The following is a 17,769-nucleotide window of genomic DNA, read 5'->3' as shown; positions in this document are numbered from 1 at the left end:
AGGTGAATTTATATAGAAAAAGATGCCAGTATGGTTCTGCTGATGCTGTTGAGCCCTCCTTATACCCAACAGCACCATCTTTGGGAGGAAGAACTAAAAGCAGGATCCAGCATGTTTCTTGGGGTGCGGAGAGAGAGCCCCCATCCCCACACACAACCCCTGGCAAATCCTCTCCTCTTTCATCTGTGTAAGTGGTCTCCAGCACTCATTGAGACCTCGGCAGTCCAGGGCCGACGATACCTTCTGCCCATCCCTGGAGGTGTGGTTTCACTGACTCAGTGCCTCCTCCAGGCTCTGCTGCTCTGTGATGACCTAGAGGGGTGGGACAGGGGGTGAGAGGGAGGCTCACGAGGGAGGGGACATTGTATACTTATGGCTGATTCATGATGTTGTATGGCAGAAACCAACACATTATAAAGCAATTCAGTTCATTCGCTCAGTCATGTCTGTCTCTTTGCGACCCCAGCATGCCAGGCCTCCCTGTCCATCACCAACTCCCGGAGTTTGCTCAAACTCATGTCCATCAAGTGAGTGATGCCATCCAACGATTTCATCCTCTGTCATCCCCTTCTCCCCCTGCCTTCAACTTTCCCAGCATCAGAGTCTTCTCCAGTGAGTCAGCTCTTTGCATCAGGTGGCCAAAGTACTGGAGTTTCAACTTCAGCATCAGTCCTTCCAATGAACATTCAGGACTGATTTCCCTTAGGATGGACTGGTTGGATCTCCTTGCAGTCCAAGGGACTCTCAAGAGTCTTCCCCACACCACAGTTCAAAAGCATCAATTCTTCGGCACTCAGCTTTCTTCACAGTCCAACTCTCACATCCATACATGACCACTGGAAAAACCATAGCTTTGACTAGACAGACCTTTATTGGCAAATTGTTGATAAAGCAATTATCCTCCAATTAAAAAAAATTTTTTTAAAAGCTTTAAACTTGGAGTTGTGGGCCCCTTAATTGTGGGCAGCGGATGGAGCAGCAGCAGGTGTGTGGGGGGGGGAGGCTGCTGGAGGAGCAGGTGTGCAGGACAGAGGACGGAACCCCAGGATCAGCTGCTCCTCTCTGTCTGTGAAGCTTTGTCAGGGGGACGAGGGGAGGAGCTGGGCTCTGCCCTCACTGAAGCCTTGTGGGCTAGACAGTGCGCTTAGCTTTCCTGAACCTCAGTTTCCTCATCTGAAAATTAGAGGTGATATTATTTTGTTCAGGTTCCATTCAGCATGCACCATCTTTAGTTGCAGCGTTCGAATTCTTTATTGCAGCATGTGGAATCTAGTTTCCAGGCCAGGGTTCCTACCCGGGTCCCTGGGTTTTTTACACACCAGCGCCTGGCTGGTTCCTTCTCCTGGTCGCAGAGGACAGCTGGCCTCTTCTGGGAGCTTCTGTCTCCCTAGCTTCTCGCAGAGGGAGCCAGACGATTCCTTTCACCTTTTCAGGATGTTTCATTTCACCAGGATCCATGGCTGATTTCCCTGTTCCCTGCTGCTGAGATGCCTTGGGTGCTTCTAGGAAACTCAAGGAGACTATGGGATGATCAGAGTAAAATTGATTTTAGCTCACTTGAATTTTGTTGGTTTTCAAACCTGGATTTTGTGTGAGTGTTTCGCAGCCCTGCAGGGTGGTAGGGGATCCTACAGTGATTTCGGGGAAGGTCTTGGAATGAAAGGATTAGGTGTCTGGACTTGGCCTGCCCTCATCGGTAGAGGCTCATGGCTGACTCTGGTGTGAGTCAGCAGCCTCGTGTTCCTTCTGGCTGGGCCAGGGCCTTCAGAGACTTTTGAGAAGAGTGTAGTCCTGTATGGACAGTGCTTTCCTCTCCCTTGAAGGCAGAGGAAGACTCAGTTATGCCAGACTTAAGCCGAACATGGCATTCAAGCTCATTACAGGCCTTCTGAGTCAATGATAACGTTTCTCATTCTCTGAGCCTTTGTCTCAGGATGAGGCAACATGTTTTAAGATCGGTAGAAATTCTTCCTTGGGTTCAGTGGCTCAGTTGCTGGGGAAACGGAGGCAGGGAACTGAGCTCTGCTTTATCATGGGTTTTATGGCTTGTCTGGAGGTCAGTTTCCAGCAGCAGAAATCTCCGCCCTGGGTTGCTGATAAGTCTCTGACGCCTGCTGGAGTTCAGGGATGCTGAACCTCAGTGACATTCAGTGACGTTGAACTCAGGGACGTTCAGTGGGTGCTGAGAATGCAAGTTTCATTTATGTGCTGGGAAAAAGGGCCCAACAGCCAAAGTGCATTGCTCATTTACATGCATGGCTGGGTGCGCACCACTGCCACGGGGCGCCCTCGATGTGGTTCCTCCGTCAGGGAGCTGTGAGTCTACGGCGGGTGGGGTGGGGGAGTGGGGCTGTGTCCGGAGGTAACCATAGCACAGGGCTGAGACTGACATTGTAAGCAAGGACTGAGTCACGGAGGAAGTTGTCATCTCATAGTTTTGATGTGCCCTGGATATTCTGTTGGGACCAAAATATTGACAAAAAACCCCCAAATGATTGGTAGGAAACTGTGACACATCCATGCAATGTTTTGTGGCCATTAGAAGAAATACGGTAGATTTATATTTAAGGAAAAAAATCTCTAAAACATGTTGTTAAATGAAAAAGAAGGATATGGAACAATGTTTAGTCTGAATCTATTTATATGGAAAGGGGCTACACATACACATGTGTGTCTATATAATGCTCAGTGTATATATATATGTTTATATATAATGCCTAAAACATGTATGTATAAATGTTGTATGTACTTGAAGTATTTCTGGATGATTCATAAGAAATTGTGAACAATGATGTACTTCTGAGCAGTGAGACTTTCCATTTTATATCATTCCAAATGATTTTTTTAAAAACCCTTTTTAATGAAAAAAGTACACTTTTTAAAAAAGTTTACAACTTCTTTTGTTTTCTGGTTTAGAACATCTTTCTGCATATTGTGGACCTGTCTGTTCCCAAGTCAATCTGGAAATTTGTTGAAAATTTCAAGCAGGAACATACCCTCAATGTCTTGGTGAGCTTTGTAAACATAAGTAGGGGATAAATCTCATGCATGAGTGTTTCTTCTCTGTGTGGATGAAGGCTCTGTGTAGGGGGTATGTGTGTGTGTGGGTATCTTTATGGCGACACCGGAGTGAGACTCTTTTATGGGGAAGCCTATTCATATCACCAGGTTCACTCATTAGAGTCATTCTAACCATGTTGCTTGGATGTGTGAGTAAAGGAAGGGACCCTATACTGGTTCTTTGAGGGTGATGGAAAGGTTCCATTTTTTCATAAAATGATTTGTGTACTGCCATTCGTGAACTCTGTAGATTTGGGGATTGATGTATTAAAATTAGAGGCTCAGGGGGAAAATTAAAAAGCTTAGTCCAAAAGAACCCCTGTTGCAGACAGCCAAAGCTTTTAGTATCACAGTCAGTTGCTCCAGGGAGAAAGTTGGAAGACTCAGGTGGGTTGGTGTCCCTCTGCTCCTCCCACATATTCTGCCTTAAGCTGAGCTGCTTTTCTGCCCAGTGTTTCTCACGTGCTCCAAAATGTCCGCTCAGACACAGATCTAGTCTTCCACTGTCCTGTATGGCTACAGAGCATTTGAAATGCAGCCGGTTCAAAGTGAGCTGTTCCATCAGTGTAAAAATCCACCAAGGTCGAAAACTTAGGGTAAAAAAAACAAAAGTAAACTAACGTTTTTATATTGATTACATTTTTATGTTGATTACATCTTGAAATGCTACTATTTTAGATATAGTGAGTTAAATATTATACATTATTAAAATCAATTCTACCTGTTTCTTTTTATGTTTTTATTTTATTTTTTTTGGTGAGTTACGTTTTATTTGGGGCAAAATGAGGACTGCAGCCTGGGAGACAGCACCTCAGATAACACCGAGAAGCTGTTTTTCTTTTTACCTTTTTAATGTGACTACTTTCTAGAAAACTTGAAATTACATACTTTTACTGGATAGCATTGGTCTAGACACATTTCCAGGGCACTTCATTGTGAATTAGGTTGCCTGGCCACGCCTTAGTCATTGGAGGTCTCTGCACAGTCCCATGGCTGAGCCAGCTGCACAGGGGTTTTGGTGTGAAGAGACAGGAGAGCAGAACATGAGCTGTCATCATACGCATGTGGGACCCGTGGTGGCGTGGAGCTGTGGGATGTGGAAACAGGTCCCTTGGCCCTATTTTCCTTTATTTTGAAATGAGAACTGTAATTTCTAGATCAATAATGCAGGTTGCATGGTCAATAAGAGGGAGCTCACGGAAGACGGACTCGAAAAAAACTTTGCTACCAACACTCTGGGTAAGTGTAAGAGGCTCTATTATTTATTTTTAGCAAGATAAATGGAGAAGGTCAGAAACTGTAGAAGGATCAGAAAAGCAGTGATAAACTTTTGGAGTTCTTGGTGCACAGCATGATTGTATTCCCTTTATCTTTAAATGCATTATCTTTTCTTCATAAAACACTCTTGTCTTATTTTTTATAATATGCGTTAGTGCCAGAAGTACTATTCTTAAAATGATGTTTTTCCTAGGAAGCTCAAGGCTCATTACAGACATGACTTTGGTAAGGAGGGCAGGGTCACCTTAGGTGGAGAGGGCAAGTATGAAAACTGCAGCAAGGAGAACTGCCAGCCAGGGCTGAGGAAGGAGCAGCCAGGAGACAAGAGCATGGGCCTAGAAAGGCATGCGTTTACCTGGGACACAGGAGCCCTGGGCTCCAGACCCTCCCTGCTCTGTAAGAACAGGCCAGCGCATTTTGTGCCAGGTCAGTGATTCTCAAAGTGAGGTTCCTGGACCATCACCAGGGAACGGGCCTCACCCCAAGATCCACTGACTCCAAAACTGGGATGGAGCTAAGAAATCTGTGTTTGAACAAGCCCTCCAGATGATTCTGATGCACACTTCAGTTTGAGAACCCATGGGCCAGGATTTTAACCTCTTTGGATTTTTCTCCTTCTTGAACCAAGGGGGCTGGAGTACAGATCTTCCTCAACTTGGGATGGGGTGAGGTCCCAGTCAACCCATCGTGCGTAGGTTGATCACGTTGTAAACTGAAAATACATTAATCCACCTAACCAACGGAACATCCTTGCTCAGCCCAGCCAACCTTAACAGGCTTAGAACACTTAACGTTAGCCTACAGTTGGGCAAAATCATCTAACACAAAGCCTAGTTTATAATGAAGTATTGCATTGCTCATGTTTATGAAATACTGTGCTGCAAGTGAGAGACACAGTGCTTGTCTGGTCCAGAGTGGCGGTAACTGTGCAGGTTGCTCACTCTTGTGATTGCCTGGCTGACTGGGAGCTTGCCGTGCATCCTGAGAGACTGTCTTACCGTTTATTACCAGCTCCGGAAAAGTTCAAAATCCCAAATTCAACATACGGTTTCTAAGGAGTGCATATTGCTTTCACACTGTCGAAAAATCATAATTCAAACCGTTGTAAATCGGGGGCCGTCTGTAGACGATTTCAGTGCCTTGGAGAGATTTCACCTTGGAGAGGCAATGAATCTCAGATTCTCCCCGGTGACCATACCACTTCCTCTGAGGAAGTGAGGCTTTTAATAAGGCGTTTTAATTAATCCTAAGTCACAAGATGAATAGTGGGGGTTCCTGTGGCTCCTGGGGTCATTGAGGGTGACCATTAAATAGCAACCTCTTCCCACCCAAGGACTGAACAGTGTGAAGAGTAAGGCAGTAGAATAATAATGAATGAAAGCCCTAAGTCACTGTTGCTGATAAGGCTGTTTGAAGGGTGTGGCTCAGGTAAGAGCCAGATGGCTTCCTTAATGCTGAATCCCCAGAATTAGACAGGCTTGCTGGCTTTGTTGTGACTGGATAATCCCAGACAGAGACCACCAACCCCTCCCAGGAAGCCCAGTTTCTTGCTCCCAAATGTACTACATTTATTACTGGAGTGCTGACCTCCTTGGGATGGAGGAAGGAAGGGGCCGAAGGAGGTTGCTCATCATTCTCTCTCCAGGAACATAGGGAGTGGAGAAGGACCCTTCTGCCCAGCTCTGAGGTTGCATTTCTTTCTTTTTAAACAAATCTCTGGGAGCTTGCTATGAAACGCTGCAGGTTTAGGACAAAATATTCCCATCTTCTGCTTTGTTCCAAATGCGGTATCCTTGTCCAAAGTACCAGAAGTACACAAATGTGGGGTCATGCCAGAGTTTGCCTTCTGACTCTCCTGGATGGTAAGGACTCCTGGGGTCCTAGCAGCTGGCCTCCTAGGTTAGCTGCACCCCAGGATCAGCTTTGTGATTTGTAGGGCCCAGTGGCAAACAAATGTGGGGACTCCTCTGTTCAAAAAGTACAAGGGGTTACACAAGACCAAGCCAGCTCTGCTGCTTCCCACCCACCCATCCACCACCCAGCTCCATTCCACTGGGTGTGTGCTGCGTGCTAGGCCCTGAGGGGTGGGGGGTGTATACACGTCATTGAACCCACAGCACCACCCTGTAGTGGAGGTATTCCTGCCTGTACAGTTACAGGTGAAAAAGCTAGGACTGAGGGAGCTTGTGTAACTTGCCCAAGGTCAAGTGGAGGAGCCAGAATTTGAAGCCAGGTCCGTCTGCCTCCAGAGCCCATGTTCATAACCAGGACAAGTTCTGCCAGCCTCTCCCCCAGCATCTCCTCCCTCAGATCTGAAACTGCTTTGATGTGAAATAAGGGCTAAGGGAGCCTGGGAGTGGGGAGACCTGCCATGCTGGGGAAGCATGGTGTGGGGCTGGGGCACTGCTTAGAGGACCCCCTGGGAATCTGCATTGACTGAGAATGTGGGTAGATCTGATGGACTCCAAGACTGCCTTTTCTTTTTTTTTTTTTCTGCACTGCATGGGTTGTGGGATCTTAGGTCCCCAACCAGGGATTGAACCCATAGTAGTGAAAGTGCTGAGTCTTAACCACTGGACTGCCAGGGAACTTCCTTTTATTTTTTGCCTTTTTCATTACACAGCTGGTTATGTTGTACTTTTGTATGGATCGGGTCTGCTTCCAAGGACCTTGATAGCTCTTCATTTTCATTTCCTACTTGTGCTAGAAACATTGATCTTTCCAACTTCTCTGAGAAGACTGATAATTCTCATGCTTAATATTTATTCATCCTCTCCAGAGGGGAAGATGGAGTCCAATGTACACAGAGGCCATTCAGTGACGGGAGGGCAGGTAGACATCTCTCTGCTTCACAGATGAGGAGATACAAGGAGGTTCAAATATTATTATTCTTGAGCAGGTCCGGAGCCCAGTGGACAGCTCAGACCTCTGTCTGAGTCCTAGGAAAAATTGCTGGCTGCCTTTCTAATACGAAACATGTTTTCCCAGCTCGATTATGCAACACGGGTTACGTTGTTTTCTGTTTTCTAAGATTCAGTTGGGCCACTAGAAATACCTCCAGTCCTCAGGCAAACGTCAGTAGATTCCTGATAACCCCGAGGACAAGACGATACTAGCATCTGCAGAATTAATCACCAGGTTCTAAGGGTTTGGAAACTCTTAGGTTTGGTGGAGGATCACTGAGATGCTGTCAGAACCTGTGACTGTGTGTGGCTCCGCGTGACAATATCATAGTACATGAATTAGATACAGTTTGGAAATCACTCTCCTTCTCCTTTTGTGGTTGTGGGTGGGGCCTGGAGAGGTTTTCATCATTCACTCTCCCGGGGAACAAAAAGGAACTGCCTGGGGTAGCTTTGTGGGGAGATGAAGCGTAGAGGTGAAGCGATCTCATGAGACAGATTCTGTTGGGTTGCTGTTCTTGCTCCTGGGTTTTGGGTCTTCTCCAAGCATATACATTTTGCCTGTTAGTATTCAGCGGCATTAAGAGTCTGTGAGGAGGGAAGACAGATGTGGGGAGGGGGGCGGTGGCGCTTGGCTGAGTGCTGTGCTGGCAGCCGGCCACAGCCCGAGCTCCAGCCGGTTAAAACTCTCACCCACGTCTCAGCCCCTCTCACCCATGGGGCGCAAGACGAGAACGCTGTCCACGTCCTCCAGAACTGCTGTGTCACCAATTAACTGGCTGTAATACACAGGCGGGGTGCCTCAGCCGTTTGGTAGAAGGTGGGGAAGTTCAGTTGAGGTCACTTTGGAAGGCCATACATATGCCGTGTGAGCGTGCATGTGTGAGCGTGCATGTGTGCGCGTGCATGTGTGAGCGTGCATGTGTGTGCAAAGTCGCTTCCAGTCATGTCCGACTCTGCGACCCTGTGAACAGTAGCCTGCTAGACTCCTCTGTCCATGGGATTCTCCAGGCAAGAATACTGGAGTGGGTTGCTGCGCCCTCCTCCAGGGGATCTTTGTGACCCAGGGATGGAGCCTAAATCTCCTGTGGCTCCTGAATTACAGGCAGATTCTTTAGCACTGAGCCACCGGGGAAGGCCGTACATAAGCAGTATGTTCAGTATGTACAGTGAATGTTCATGTTCTGTTCACTTCACATTCTGTTATCTGGAGCTTTCTACTGCTGGCATAGATCCACACCCAATGGGAAATGCTACTGAAAGCAGGGACCCAGGGTCCAGAAACACCTTAATATGTGTTTGTTGTCTAGTCACTAAGTCACGTCTGACTCTTTGCAACCCCGTGGACTGTAGCCTGCCAGGCTCCTCTGTCCATGGGATTTCCCAGGCGAGAATACTGGAGTGGGTTACCATTTCCTTCTCCAGGGGATCTTCCTGACCCTGGAATTGAACCTGTGACTACTGCACTGGCAGGCAGGTTCTTGACCGGTCAGGGAAGCCCACACCTTAATGTAATAGTGATGATGCTAATGGTAACAGTGTACACACTGGACACTTTCCACATGCCAGGGCTGTACTGCTTTTCTTGAATTATCTCATTCAGTCCTCCTAACAGCTCTACAGATTTCACAGACAAGGAAACAGGGTCAGAAATAGTTTGAAACTATTTCTGTGACTCACCTTCCTAAATAAAATTATAGTTGGTACGTTTTTGCTATAGGGTTGTATCTGTCAGCTCTTGCTACATAACAAGCATCCCCCAGATCTCTGAGGCGCACAATAATAAACATGTCTTTCTTGCTGACTCTTATGCAGGTCTGTTGGGTGGACTAACCTCAGCTGGGCTCAGCAGGGTATCTCAGCAAATAGTGTCTACATTATGTTCCAGATCCTTGCATCCTCCTTGGACCATTAGGCTGGCCAGAGTATGTTCCAGCAGCAAGAGCAGAAGCCCAAGTGTGCCAGCACCTTGCAAGTCCCTGCTTGCTTCAGACCTCCTAACATCTAACCACTAATACAAGTCATTTCACAGAGCCCCGAATCAAGAGTCAGGGAAACATACTCCTCCCAGGAAGGTGGGGAAGAGGGGGTGAATATGGTCAAACAGTAATCTGCAACAAGGGTCTGTTTTCTTACATTCTAATTCTTTGGAAATGGGTCCTCTGAGTTAAAGATGTGGTTAACTATTAGCCTGAAATGTTTAATGAACAAAATATTTTGTCTGTTCAGTAAACATTTATAGAGCACACACTGTAAGCTGTGGTCAGTGATAGTCAGAAATTATAGGGACTTCTGGTCCAAAGGGTGAATCAGACCCACAAACAATTTCAGTAAGTATACAGTAAGTTCTATTTTCATCCATGAAGGGAGCTGGGGTCCAGACCCTAGAGAACAGCACTTCTGAGGGATATGCCCTCAGACACTGAATGTGTTTGGCACCAGGCATTCTCGCTTGTCAATAATCTTTGGTTCCTGAAACCTTCCAGCTCCCAAACTTTCAAGATTCCCAGAGAGACACAGTACCTGGGAATAGTAAGCACTACAGCAATGTCAGCTAATATTTTTGTAACACCCAAATCCCTTAACCTGGAATTGCAGTCCTTTGTAATTGTACCTCCCCTATCCACCCGGACATGCTTCCATTATTTCCCAACATGGGTCCTCGGCCACTGCGTTATTATTATTTTAAAAACATGTGCTTATTTGACTGTGTCGGGTCCTAGTTGCTGCCACGTGGGATCTAGTTCCCTGACCAGGGGCTGAACTCGCACCCCATGCTTTGCACACTCACAGTCTTAGCTACTGGACCCCCAGGGAAGCCCCCAGTCAGCCCATTACTAGATGCTGCTGCTGCTAAGTCACTTCAGTCGTGTCCAACTCTGTGTGACCCCATAGATGGCAGCCCACCAGGCTCCCCCATCCCTAGGATTCTCCAGGCAAGAACACTGGAGTGGGTTGCCATTTCCTTCTCCAATCTATGAGAGTGAAAAAGGGAAAGTGAAGATGCTCAGTCGTATCCAACCCTCAGCGACCCCATGAACAGCAGCCTTCCAGGCTCCTCCATCCATGGGATTTTTCAGGCGGGAGTATTGGAGTGGGGTGCCATCACCTTCTCCATTACTAGATACCTCTGTGCTTTTATCTCTAAGGCGCCTCTGCCGGGAATGTCCCCTTCCTGGCTCACTTTCACTTCTCTGTGACTCAGTTGAGAGCACCCCTAGCCTGGAGCTTGGCCAGGGCTCCTGCTCTTGGCTCCCAGAGCACTCTCTGTGGCTCTGTCTTAGTACCATAGAAATCACCCATCAATAGGTGGTTTCCAGTAAAGGGCATGAGTCACTGAGGGCAGGCACTGCCTGGCCCTTACGAGGAGCTCAGCCTGTGATCCAGCTCCTCCAGTGACGTATACAAACTGCCTCACATCCCCATTCTGTAAAATGGGATCATGATACCTTTACAGGCTAGAGGCAAGGGTTAAAGGAGTTGGAAGCTATGTTCCCAGGAGAAATCAGAGGTTCACACAGAAACATGAGCACGAATGTTTATAGCTACCTTATTTTTGTTCCTCATCACCCTAAACTGAAAACAACCCAGCTGTCCTTCAACTGGCGAATAAACTGTGGTACTTCCACAGCACGGGATGCTGTGCCGCAAGAACAAGGAACAAAACATGGACATTTGCGGCAATGTGGATAAATCTTCAACGCATTGGTGAAAATCAAGCTAGACTCGAAAGGGTGCATCATACGACTCTATTCACATGACGTTCTGGGGACTGGGAACAGATCAGTGGTTGCTGGGGGTTAGGGATGCAAGGAGGCTGTGACCACAAAGCGTCCAGGTGACTGTGAGGAACTATTTGGGGTGATGGACGGTTCTGAATCACTCTACAATGTAATGCATAGGTAGTTACCCAACCTTCTGCATCAGCAAAAGCGCATAGAGCTAGACACACACACACACACACACACACATACACGAGTTTTACTGTATGTAAAGATATATAAGTTAAAGCAAAAAGAAAGGACAGCATCTTAGCTCTGGGCACAGTAAGTCTGATTCTTGGTAAGAAGCAGATCCTTTATTACGATGGATTTGAGGTGCCCTCCTTGGTAATCCACGCGCTCCTAGAAAGGGCACTGTCTTCTCTCCAGCTTAGAGCACAGGTCACCCGGCTCAGGCCTGGGGACAGCGGGTGCTCAGCACTATCAGCTGGCGAGGAGGGCACGCAGTGGCACCTTCCATTCAGTGCAGCGCTGTGCAGAGGTCGGGGTCAGAGTCCCAGAAGTCAGAGGCCATTCACCCGTCGGCTTTGGTTTTCTGCTGCTATCGAGGCTGTTTGGGATGAGGCAGAAAAACCTTCTAGACTTGAGCCCCTGGGCTATGGTGTGGCTGGAACTCCGCCCTCCCCCCCCCCCACCTGCCCTGCCTGCCTCTCCAGGGTGGTATCTGAGCTGCTGCAGTGCCAGGCTGGGGTGATCTTTCTTGGGGCCCAGTGGGCACCACTCTCGCACTCTCCCAGCCAAGGAGCACTGGCCCCAATCCAGGGAGCCAGCGAGGTGCCTGGCCCCATCCTGTCTTGGGGGCTCAGAACCTTGTCTGATGATCTAGTTGGGGTTCCATGGGTGTTTTTCAAGGAGTGCTACCCACAGCCATTCAAGCAAGTGCTCATTTGAGGAATCTTAAGAACAAAATCCCAATTAAGCACCTTCATGCTTTTAATGAGCCTGCGCTCTCCCCGCTGTAAAACAGGAGCTTTCACTGTGTCCCAGGTGTAGTAACAACAGCCTCCCTCTCAGATGTGACAGCAGGGAGCAGATTCAGTCATCCCGCACCAGAAACACTGCTTTAGCCTCTAGCATCCTGAGGCGCGGGCCTCCCTGGTGGCTTCAGGGGTTAAGAATCTGCCTGCAATGCAGGAGACCTGGGTTCGATCCCTGGGTTGGGAAGATCCCCTGGAGGAGGGAGGGCCTGGCAACCCACTCCAGTATTCTTGCCTGGGAAGTCCCATGGACAGAGGAGCCTGTTGGGCTACAGTCCGAGGAGTCCCAAAGAGTCGGACATGATTGAGCGACTAAACAACAAGAGTCCTCAGGCTCAGACCTCGGATGGCCTGGGGAGGACACGGGAGTGATGACATTTGCACCTCTGTGGGTGACCTGGAGCCCAAGATAGGTGCCAGGCACCGGCACCCCACCCCCACCCCTAGATGGCTCCTTCCCATTAGAGCTCACAGAGGTCCGTCCCCACGTTTAAACAAGGCTCTCTGGCTGCTCTCGGCTTCAGCCACCCTTGAGTGAACCCTCCACCCCCGGGCTCTTTGCGCAGACTGCACCCCACGCCTGGTCACCCTCCTTCCCACCCCTGCCCCCTCCCAGCACCCTGCCTCCCCTCTCAGTCTTAGCTTGGATGTCATCTTGTCGCTCCTGTGGCTCTGACGCACCCCCACCCCACCCCGTGTGCTCACAGCAGTCCACACACTTCGGCACAGCACTGACCTCACTGCAGGTGTAGGCTCATTACATGATGACGTGTTAATGCCTGGTGAGCACCCTGCGGCAAGGATCCCTCACAGTACTTAGTACTGGGGCTGGCATTTAAAGGGGCTTCCCCCGTGGCTCAGGGGTAAAGAATCTGTCTGCAGTATGGGAGACATAGGAGACACGGGTTCAGTCCCTGGGTCAGGAAGATCCCCTGGAGGAGGGCATGGCAACCCACTCCTGTATTCTTGCCTGGAGGGTCCCATGGACAGAGGAGCCTGGTGGGCTACAGTCCATGGGGTCGCAAAGAGTTGGACACGACTGAAGCGACTTAGCATGCATGCAGCCACTGGTATTTAAAACGTGGAACTGGAAGTGGCAGGGAGAGGGGGAGGTTGAGGTTGGGGGCACGGGGAAAAGATCTGAATGCCCCTCACTGCTGTCTGACCCCAAACCAAGAGTAAATACCCCACGGGAAGTTGATGACTTGAATTGTCTTCCTTATTACTGAGAGCAGGACTCAGCTTGAGTCCTGCTTCCTCATTTTCTCTGGGACTCGGTGCTGCCAGCTTTCCCCGTAATATGATCTTTGAAATGGTCTTTATATAATTTGTCAAGTGAGTGTGTGAGGCCCCAGGGCTCACTGTGGGATGTTTGTGTTACTGTACCCATGGGACAAGTACCGAATGGTATTCACCATGCAGCTGTCTGCTCCTTTAAAATCCACACTAGTAACTTCCCAGGGTAGAAGGACAATTATTTTCCCCAGCAGATAGTACAATTGGTAAAGCATGGACCCAAATATACCCACCTAGTAACCAAAATGACTTTAATTCAAGCTGGTTTTAAAGGTTTCTTTTAATAGAATCTCCAATCATTTCTCCGTGCTAAGTGTGAACACTGCAGTATGTTTTTCTCATCAAACAATTATTTTAATGCTATTGAAATATATCATACCCATGCTATGGTACGGTTTCAGGGACATCATAAATTTAATATTTGGGTGGAACTGTGGTTTCCGGAACACCTTAAGAGGACTACGCATCTCTCCTCCAGCATCGCCCGGCTTGACACAGTTTAGCATCCCTTCCTAATTAGCTTATAGAGAGAGATTTGCTTCAAGTCATGTTCCCATGTCATAAAGGTCCTTGTTGCTGTATTTAGAAGACTGTGTCCAACATAAATCCACTCCCAAATCTTCTTGTAATGAACTTCCATCGACATAATGAGTTCCTTAGAAGGAAGGCATTGTGTAAATTTAAAATACTAATGAGTCATAATGATAATGAATCACTTTCCTTATTACTGGGAGCAGGACTCAGCTCGGGCACATTACCCCATGGCTGAAGGTGTCTTCCCTACACCCGGGCCTGCCTTCCCCAGGAGCCCAGAATCTAAAATAGCTTCTCCTTTATTTTTTTTTCTTTCCACATCAAAGCTCACAATCCCTCAAAAGTCCCTGGTCTTAGCTAGTCGGTCTCGGAGGAACAGAAGTTACAGAACTGGCTCACGTTAGGACTGAAATGGCCAGACACCCACAGCCGTTTCCAGCAGAGCCTGCCTGTGTCTTCCCAGGGATATTCCCATGAGCTGATGGCGCAGGCGAACGAGTGGGTTTTCTAGCTAAGACAAGCCCAGTGTCTCAGCGATTGTCTGGTTACCAGGAGCAGGAACCCACACAAGCTGACTAAACAGAATTGATCTCCTGGAGGGGGACGCAAGGATGGCCTTCATAGAACTCAGTGGTGGAGGCACAGCTGGGCTTTGAGGGGGCGTCAGGGACAGGACAGGAGAGCATGAGGACCAGGCAAACTTTCCCTGTTTGTCTGGGACCGTTGTCCACCATCCCAGCCCTCCCCGTGTCTGCTCGTCCATACTCATGGGCCAAATATGGGGGCCGCTGAGCCAAGGGTCCTGTGTCCACATGCTTGGAGGGAGAGTTCGACTGGCTCAGCTCGGATCAGGAAGAAGAGAAAGTGCTGGTCGCTTAGTCATGTCTGACTTTTGCGACATCATGGACTGTAGCCCACCAGGCTCCTCTGTTCATGGGATTCTCCAGGCAAGGATACTGGAGTGGGGTGCCGTTTCCTTCTCCAGGGGTTCTTCCCAACCCAGCGATTAAACCCAGGTCTCCTGCTAAGGTCGGGGTCCCCTCTAACTCAGTCTGCTCTGTCCATGTGGTCGAGGCCACATGGCTCAAACGACAGTGCCGGGTGCATTGTGACGACTCGATGTGCATTGTGATAAACAGGATACGGGGTCACCCCTAAAGGTGGGGGGCACATTTCCGGAAGAAGTCCGCATGCCAGGCCGAGGAGTTTTCTGCTTACTCTGATTGGGAGCCTGGAGCGTTGAAGGGCTTTGGGGCAGGAGAGTGGCATTGGTGCCTGTGTTCACAGCGGGCCCGTGGTAGGATCTGTGAGCTGGGCGAGGAGCTCCTGGCACCAAGTTCATCCCCAGAGAACGGTGACTTGCAGACAAGGGGCTCGTTCCTTCTCCCTTGGCACTTCAGTAGGCTGGGACTCTGCGGTTTAATGACTCAAGGAAAGAGAGATTAAAAAGAAAAAACAATTTGCCATCTGTTTTCCACTCTACATGGACTTGCTGGGAACTTGGAAAAGTCACAGAACCTCTTTGGGATTGTCTTAATTCCAATTCTTTTCATTAAAAAATATATAAATAGATACATGAAGTGAGAGTGTTAGTCGCTCAGTTGTGTTCAACTCTTTGTGACCCCATAGACTGTAGCCACCAGGCTCTTCTGTTCCTGGGATTCTCCAGGCAAGAGTACTGGAGTGGGTAGCCATTCCCTTCTCCAGGGGATCTTCCCCACCCAGGGACTGAACCTGGCTCTCCTGCACTGCAGGCAGATTCTTTACCATCTGAGTCACCAGGGGACCCCAAAAATATACATACATATTGCTTATACATTTTTATGTTATTAATTGAGCAATTTTTAAAAAAAGTTCTTATTGGCTTTCATCAGAGATTGATAAAATTGGGGAGCATCCATTTAGCAGTAGATGGGGCATGAAAAAGCTGTACAAGGCTACAACGTTGATAGGCAGGAGGGAACAGAAACAAGGAAGTTAGACAGGGCATTTTGCAGATTTTTCTTGTGTTTCTCTTTGCTGGCCTGAAAAGATGCGGAAGGTACATAGGAGGGGCCTCAGAAGGGAGGCTAGGCGGCTGGAGGATTCTAAACTGCTTATGGCCGGAAAGAGAGGCTTCATCTCCTTCTGAGGGAGGAGAAATGCTTGCTGTATGCGAAGAGTAACACATGTGTTTTGAAATGACAAAGCTGGAGACCCAGGAGACAAAAAACGTGCATGATGGCTCCGATCTGCTTGGGGGTGTAGCTGGGCCCCAGGAAGTAGGGTGGGGGACTTGGAATGAGGGAGCATTTTTTTTTTAATTGGAGTATAGTCGCTTTACAGTGTTGTTAGTTTCTGCTGTACAGCAATATGGATCAGCCAGAGGTACACATATATCCCCACCCTCTCGAATCTCCTCCCCTCCCACCATCCTCCCCTCTAGGTCATCACTGAGCACTGAGATGAGCTCTCTGAGATGACCTGCAGGGAGATCTTTTTTTTTTTTCTTCTTTTTTTAAGATAGAAGAGGCCCCGGAAGGCCTGTTGTTAAAAACTGCAGTTTCTCCAGGAGTTTTTAGAAAGTACCTACTACCTGGCTGTGCCCTACAGGTGAGGATGAGTGGCCCAGCTAATCTTCCTACGGGTAACTCTGAAAGTGAAAATGCCAGTCCTTCAGTCATGTCCAAGTCTTTTGTGACCCCATCGACTGGAACCTGCCAGGCTCCTCTGTCCATGAAATGCTCCAAGCAAGAATACTTGAATGGGTTGCCATTTCCTTTCTCCAGGGCATCTTCCCGACCCAGGGACTGAACCCGCGTCTGCCGCATTGCAGGCAGATTCTTTGCCAGGGAGCCACCAGGGAAACCCCACAGGGGAACTCTGCTAGCATCTAAATGGACACAGCATATTCTCACAGAGGAAGCAAAAAACAAAACGTATCACTGTCTCCTGGGCTTTGGGGAGAGGCGCAAAGGGGCACCCCAGCTCTCATCCATCCTGGAGGTGGGCTGGGTCAGCGGGGTGAGCAAGTCTGATCCTGGAGGGAGCCCCTCAGGGAGTGGGTGAAGCCTTCCGCGTGGAGCCTGTTTCCAGCTTTCCTTTCTGCCAAGGAGTCATTTATGACTATCCGTTGTGGCAGGGCTGATAGCTTTTGGCAGAAGTCCTTTCTACTTCTCGCAAATTAAATCACAGAGTCAGTCACCAGCAGTGAATGCAAAGGAAGGGTTTAAGGCCACCGCATGGAGGCGAACAGCTGTCAGAGACCCAGCGTTCACCAGACATTAAAAATCACGAATGTTGAAAACAAACAAACACGAATATTAACAAGGCTGGCCCCTCCAGCAATGATTTGGGGTATGGAGAACTGAGAATGCTGTGTGAGGTGATAGGCACAACTGAGAATCACTAATAATAATAGTAATAATGATAAAGAAATAAAATGGCAAGAACTAGTGCACACAGAGAGCATTCCAGTTCTCAGGCACAAACCCTCTGATCCCAGGAGGTGGGCTGGCCAGCTGTCGTCTCCTTTTCACAAGAAACCCAGGCCGTACTGCTCTGGCGACCTGCCCCTGGTTGCGCCGCAGGCAGGCACCAGCCAGGACTCAAATCCAGACTCCTGGCTCCCCCAGTGCCCTCCCCACGGTGCCAGGCTGCTCCCGTGAGCCTGGGTGCAGGGTGGGACACGTGCTGGGCTCCAGGTGGTGAGCAGAGCTGGTCAGGCAGGACCTGAGGAGTGACTCAGGAAAGAGTCGGGGCTTTCATTTAACCCCCCCGCCCGCCACCCCTAACACAAGGTAATATATGTTCAGATATACATACAGATAAAATACAGATGAACATAAGAACATAGACATAACCTGGTGGGTCAGACTGTAAAGAATCCCCCTGCAATGCAGGAGACTGGGGTTCCTTCCCTGAGTCGGGAAGATCCCCTGGAGAAGGGAATGGCTACTC

At 48.7% G+C, this 17,769-nt stretch overlaps 1 protein-coding gene and 1 long non-coding RNA gene across 6 annotated transcripts in view; one reads left to right on the top strand and one right to left on the bottom strand.

The window, feature by feature from the left end:
- The window catches only part of DHRS12 (dehydrogenase/reductase 12), a 42,081-nt gene that overhangs the window by 15,959 nt on the left and 8,353 nt on the right, over positions 1–17,769 (top strand). For all 5 annotated transcript variants that reach the window (XM_069601460.1, XM_069601462.1, XM_069601463.1 and 2 more), the window contains 2 exons: positions 2,917–3,009; positions 4,218–4,299. In XM_069601460.1, coding sequence (XP_069457561.1) covers positions 2,917–3,009; positions 4,218–4,299 — 175 coding nt within the window. The remainder of the gene's footprint in view (positions 1–2,916; positions 3,010–4,217; positions 4,300–17,769) is intronic.
- Positions 13,559–15,437, bottom strand: LOC138446531 (uncharacterized). The gene is made up of 2 exons (XR_011259388.1): positions 15,049–15,437; positions 13,559–13,951 (listed from the first exon to the last, which is right to left on the bottom strand). It is a non-coding gene; the product is annotated as an uncharacterized lncRNA (long non-coding RNA).

The sequence above is a fragment of the Ovis canadensis genome, chromosome 10 (genome assembly GCF_042477335.2).
Source record: "Ovis canadensis isolate MfBH-ARS-UI-01 breed Bighorn chromosome 10, ARS-UI_OviCan_v2, whole genome shotgun sequence".
NCBI classification, from domain to species: Eukaryota; Metazoa; Chordata; class Mammalia; order Artiodactyla; family Bovidae; genus Ovis; species Ovis canadensis.
The sequence above is the reverse complement of the archived record's forward strand: the minus strand, read 5'-3'. Positions and strand labels throughout refer to the sequence as shown.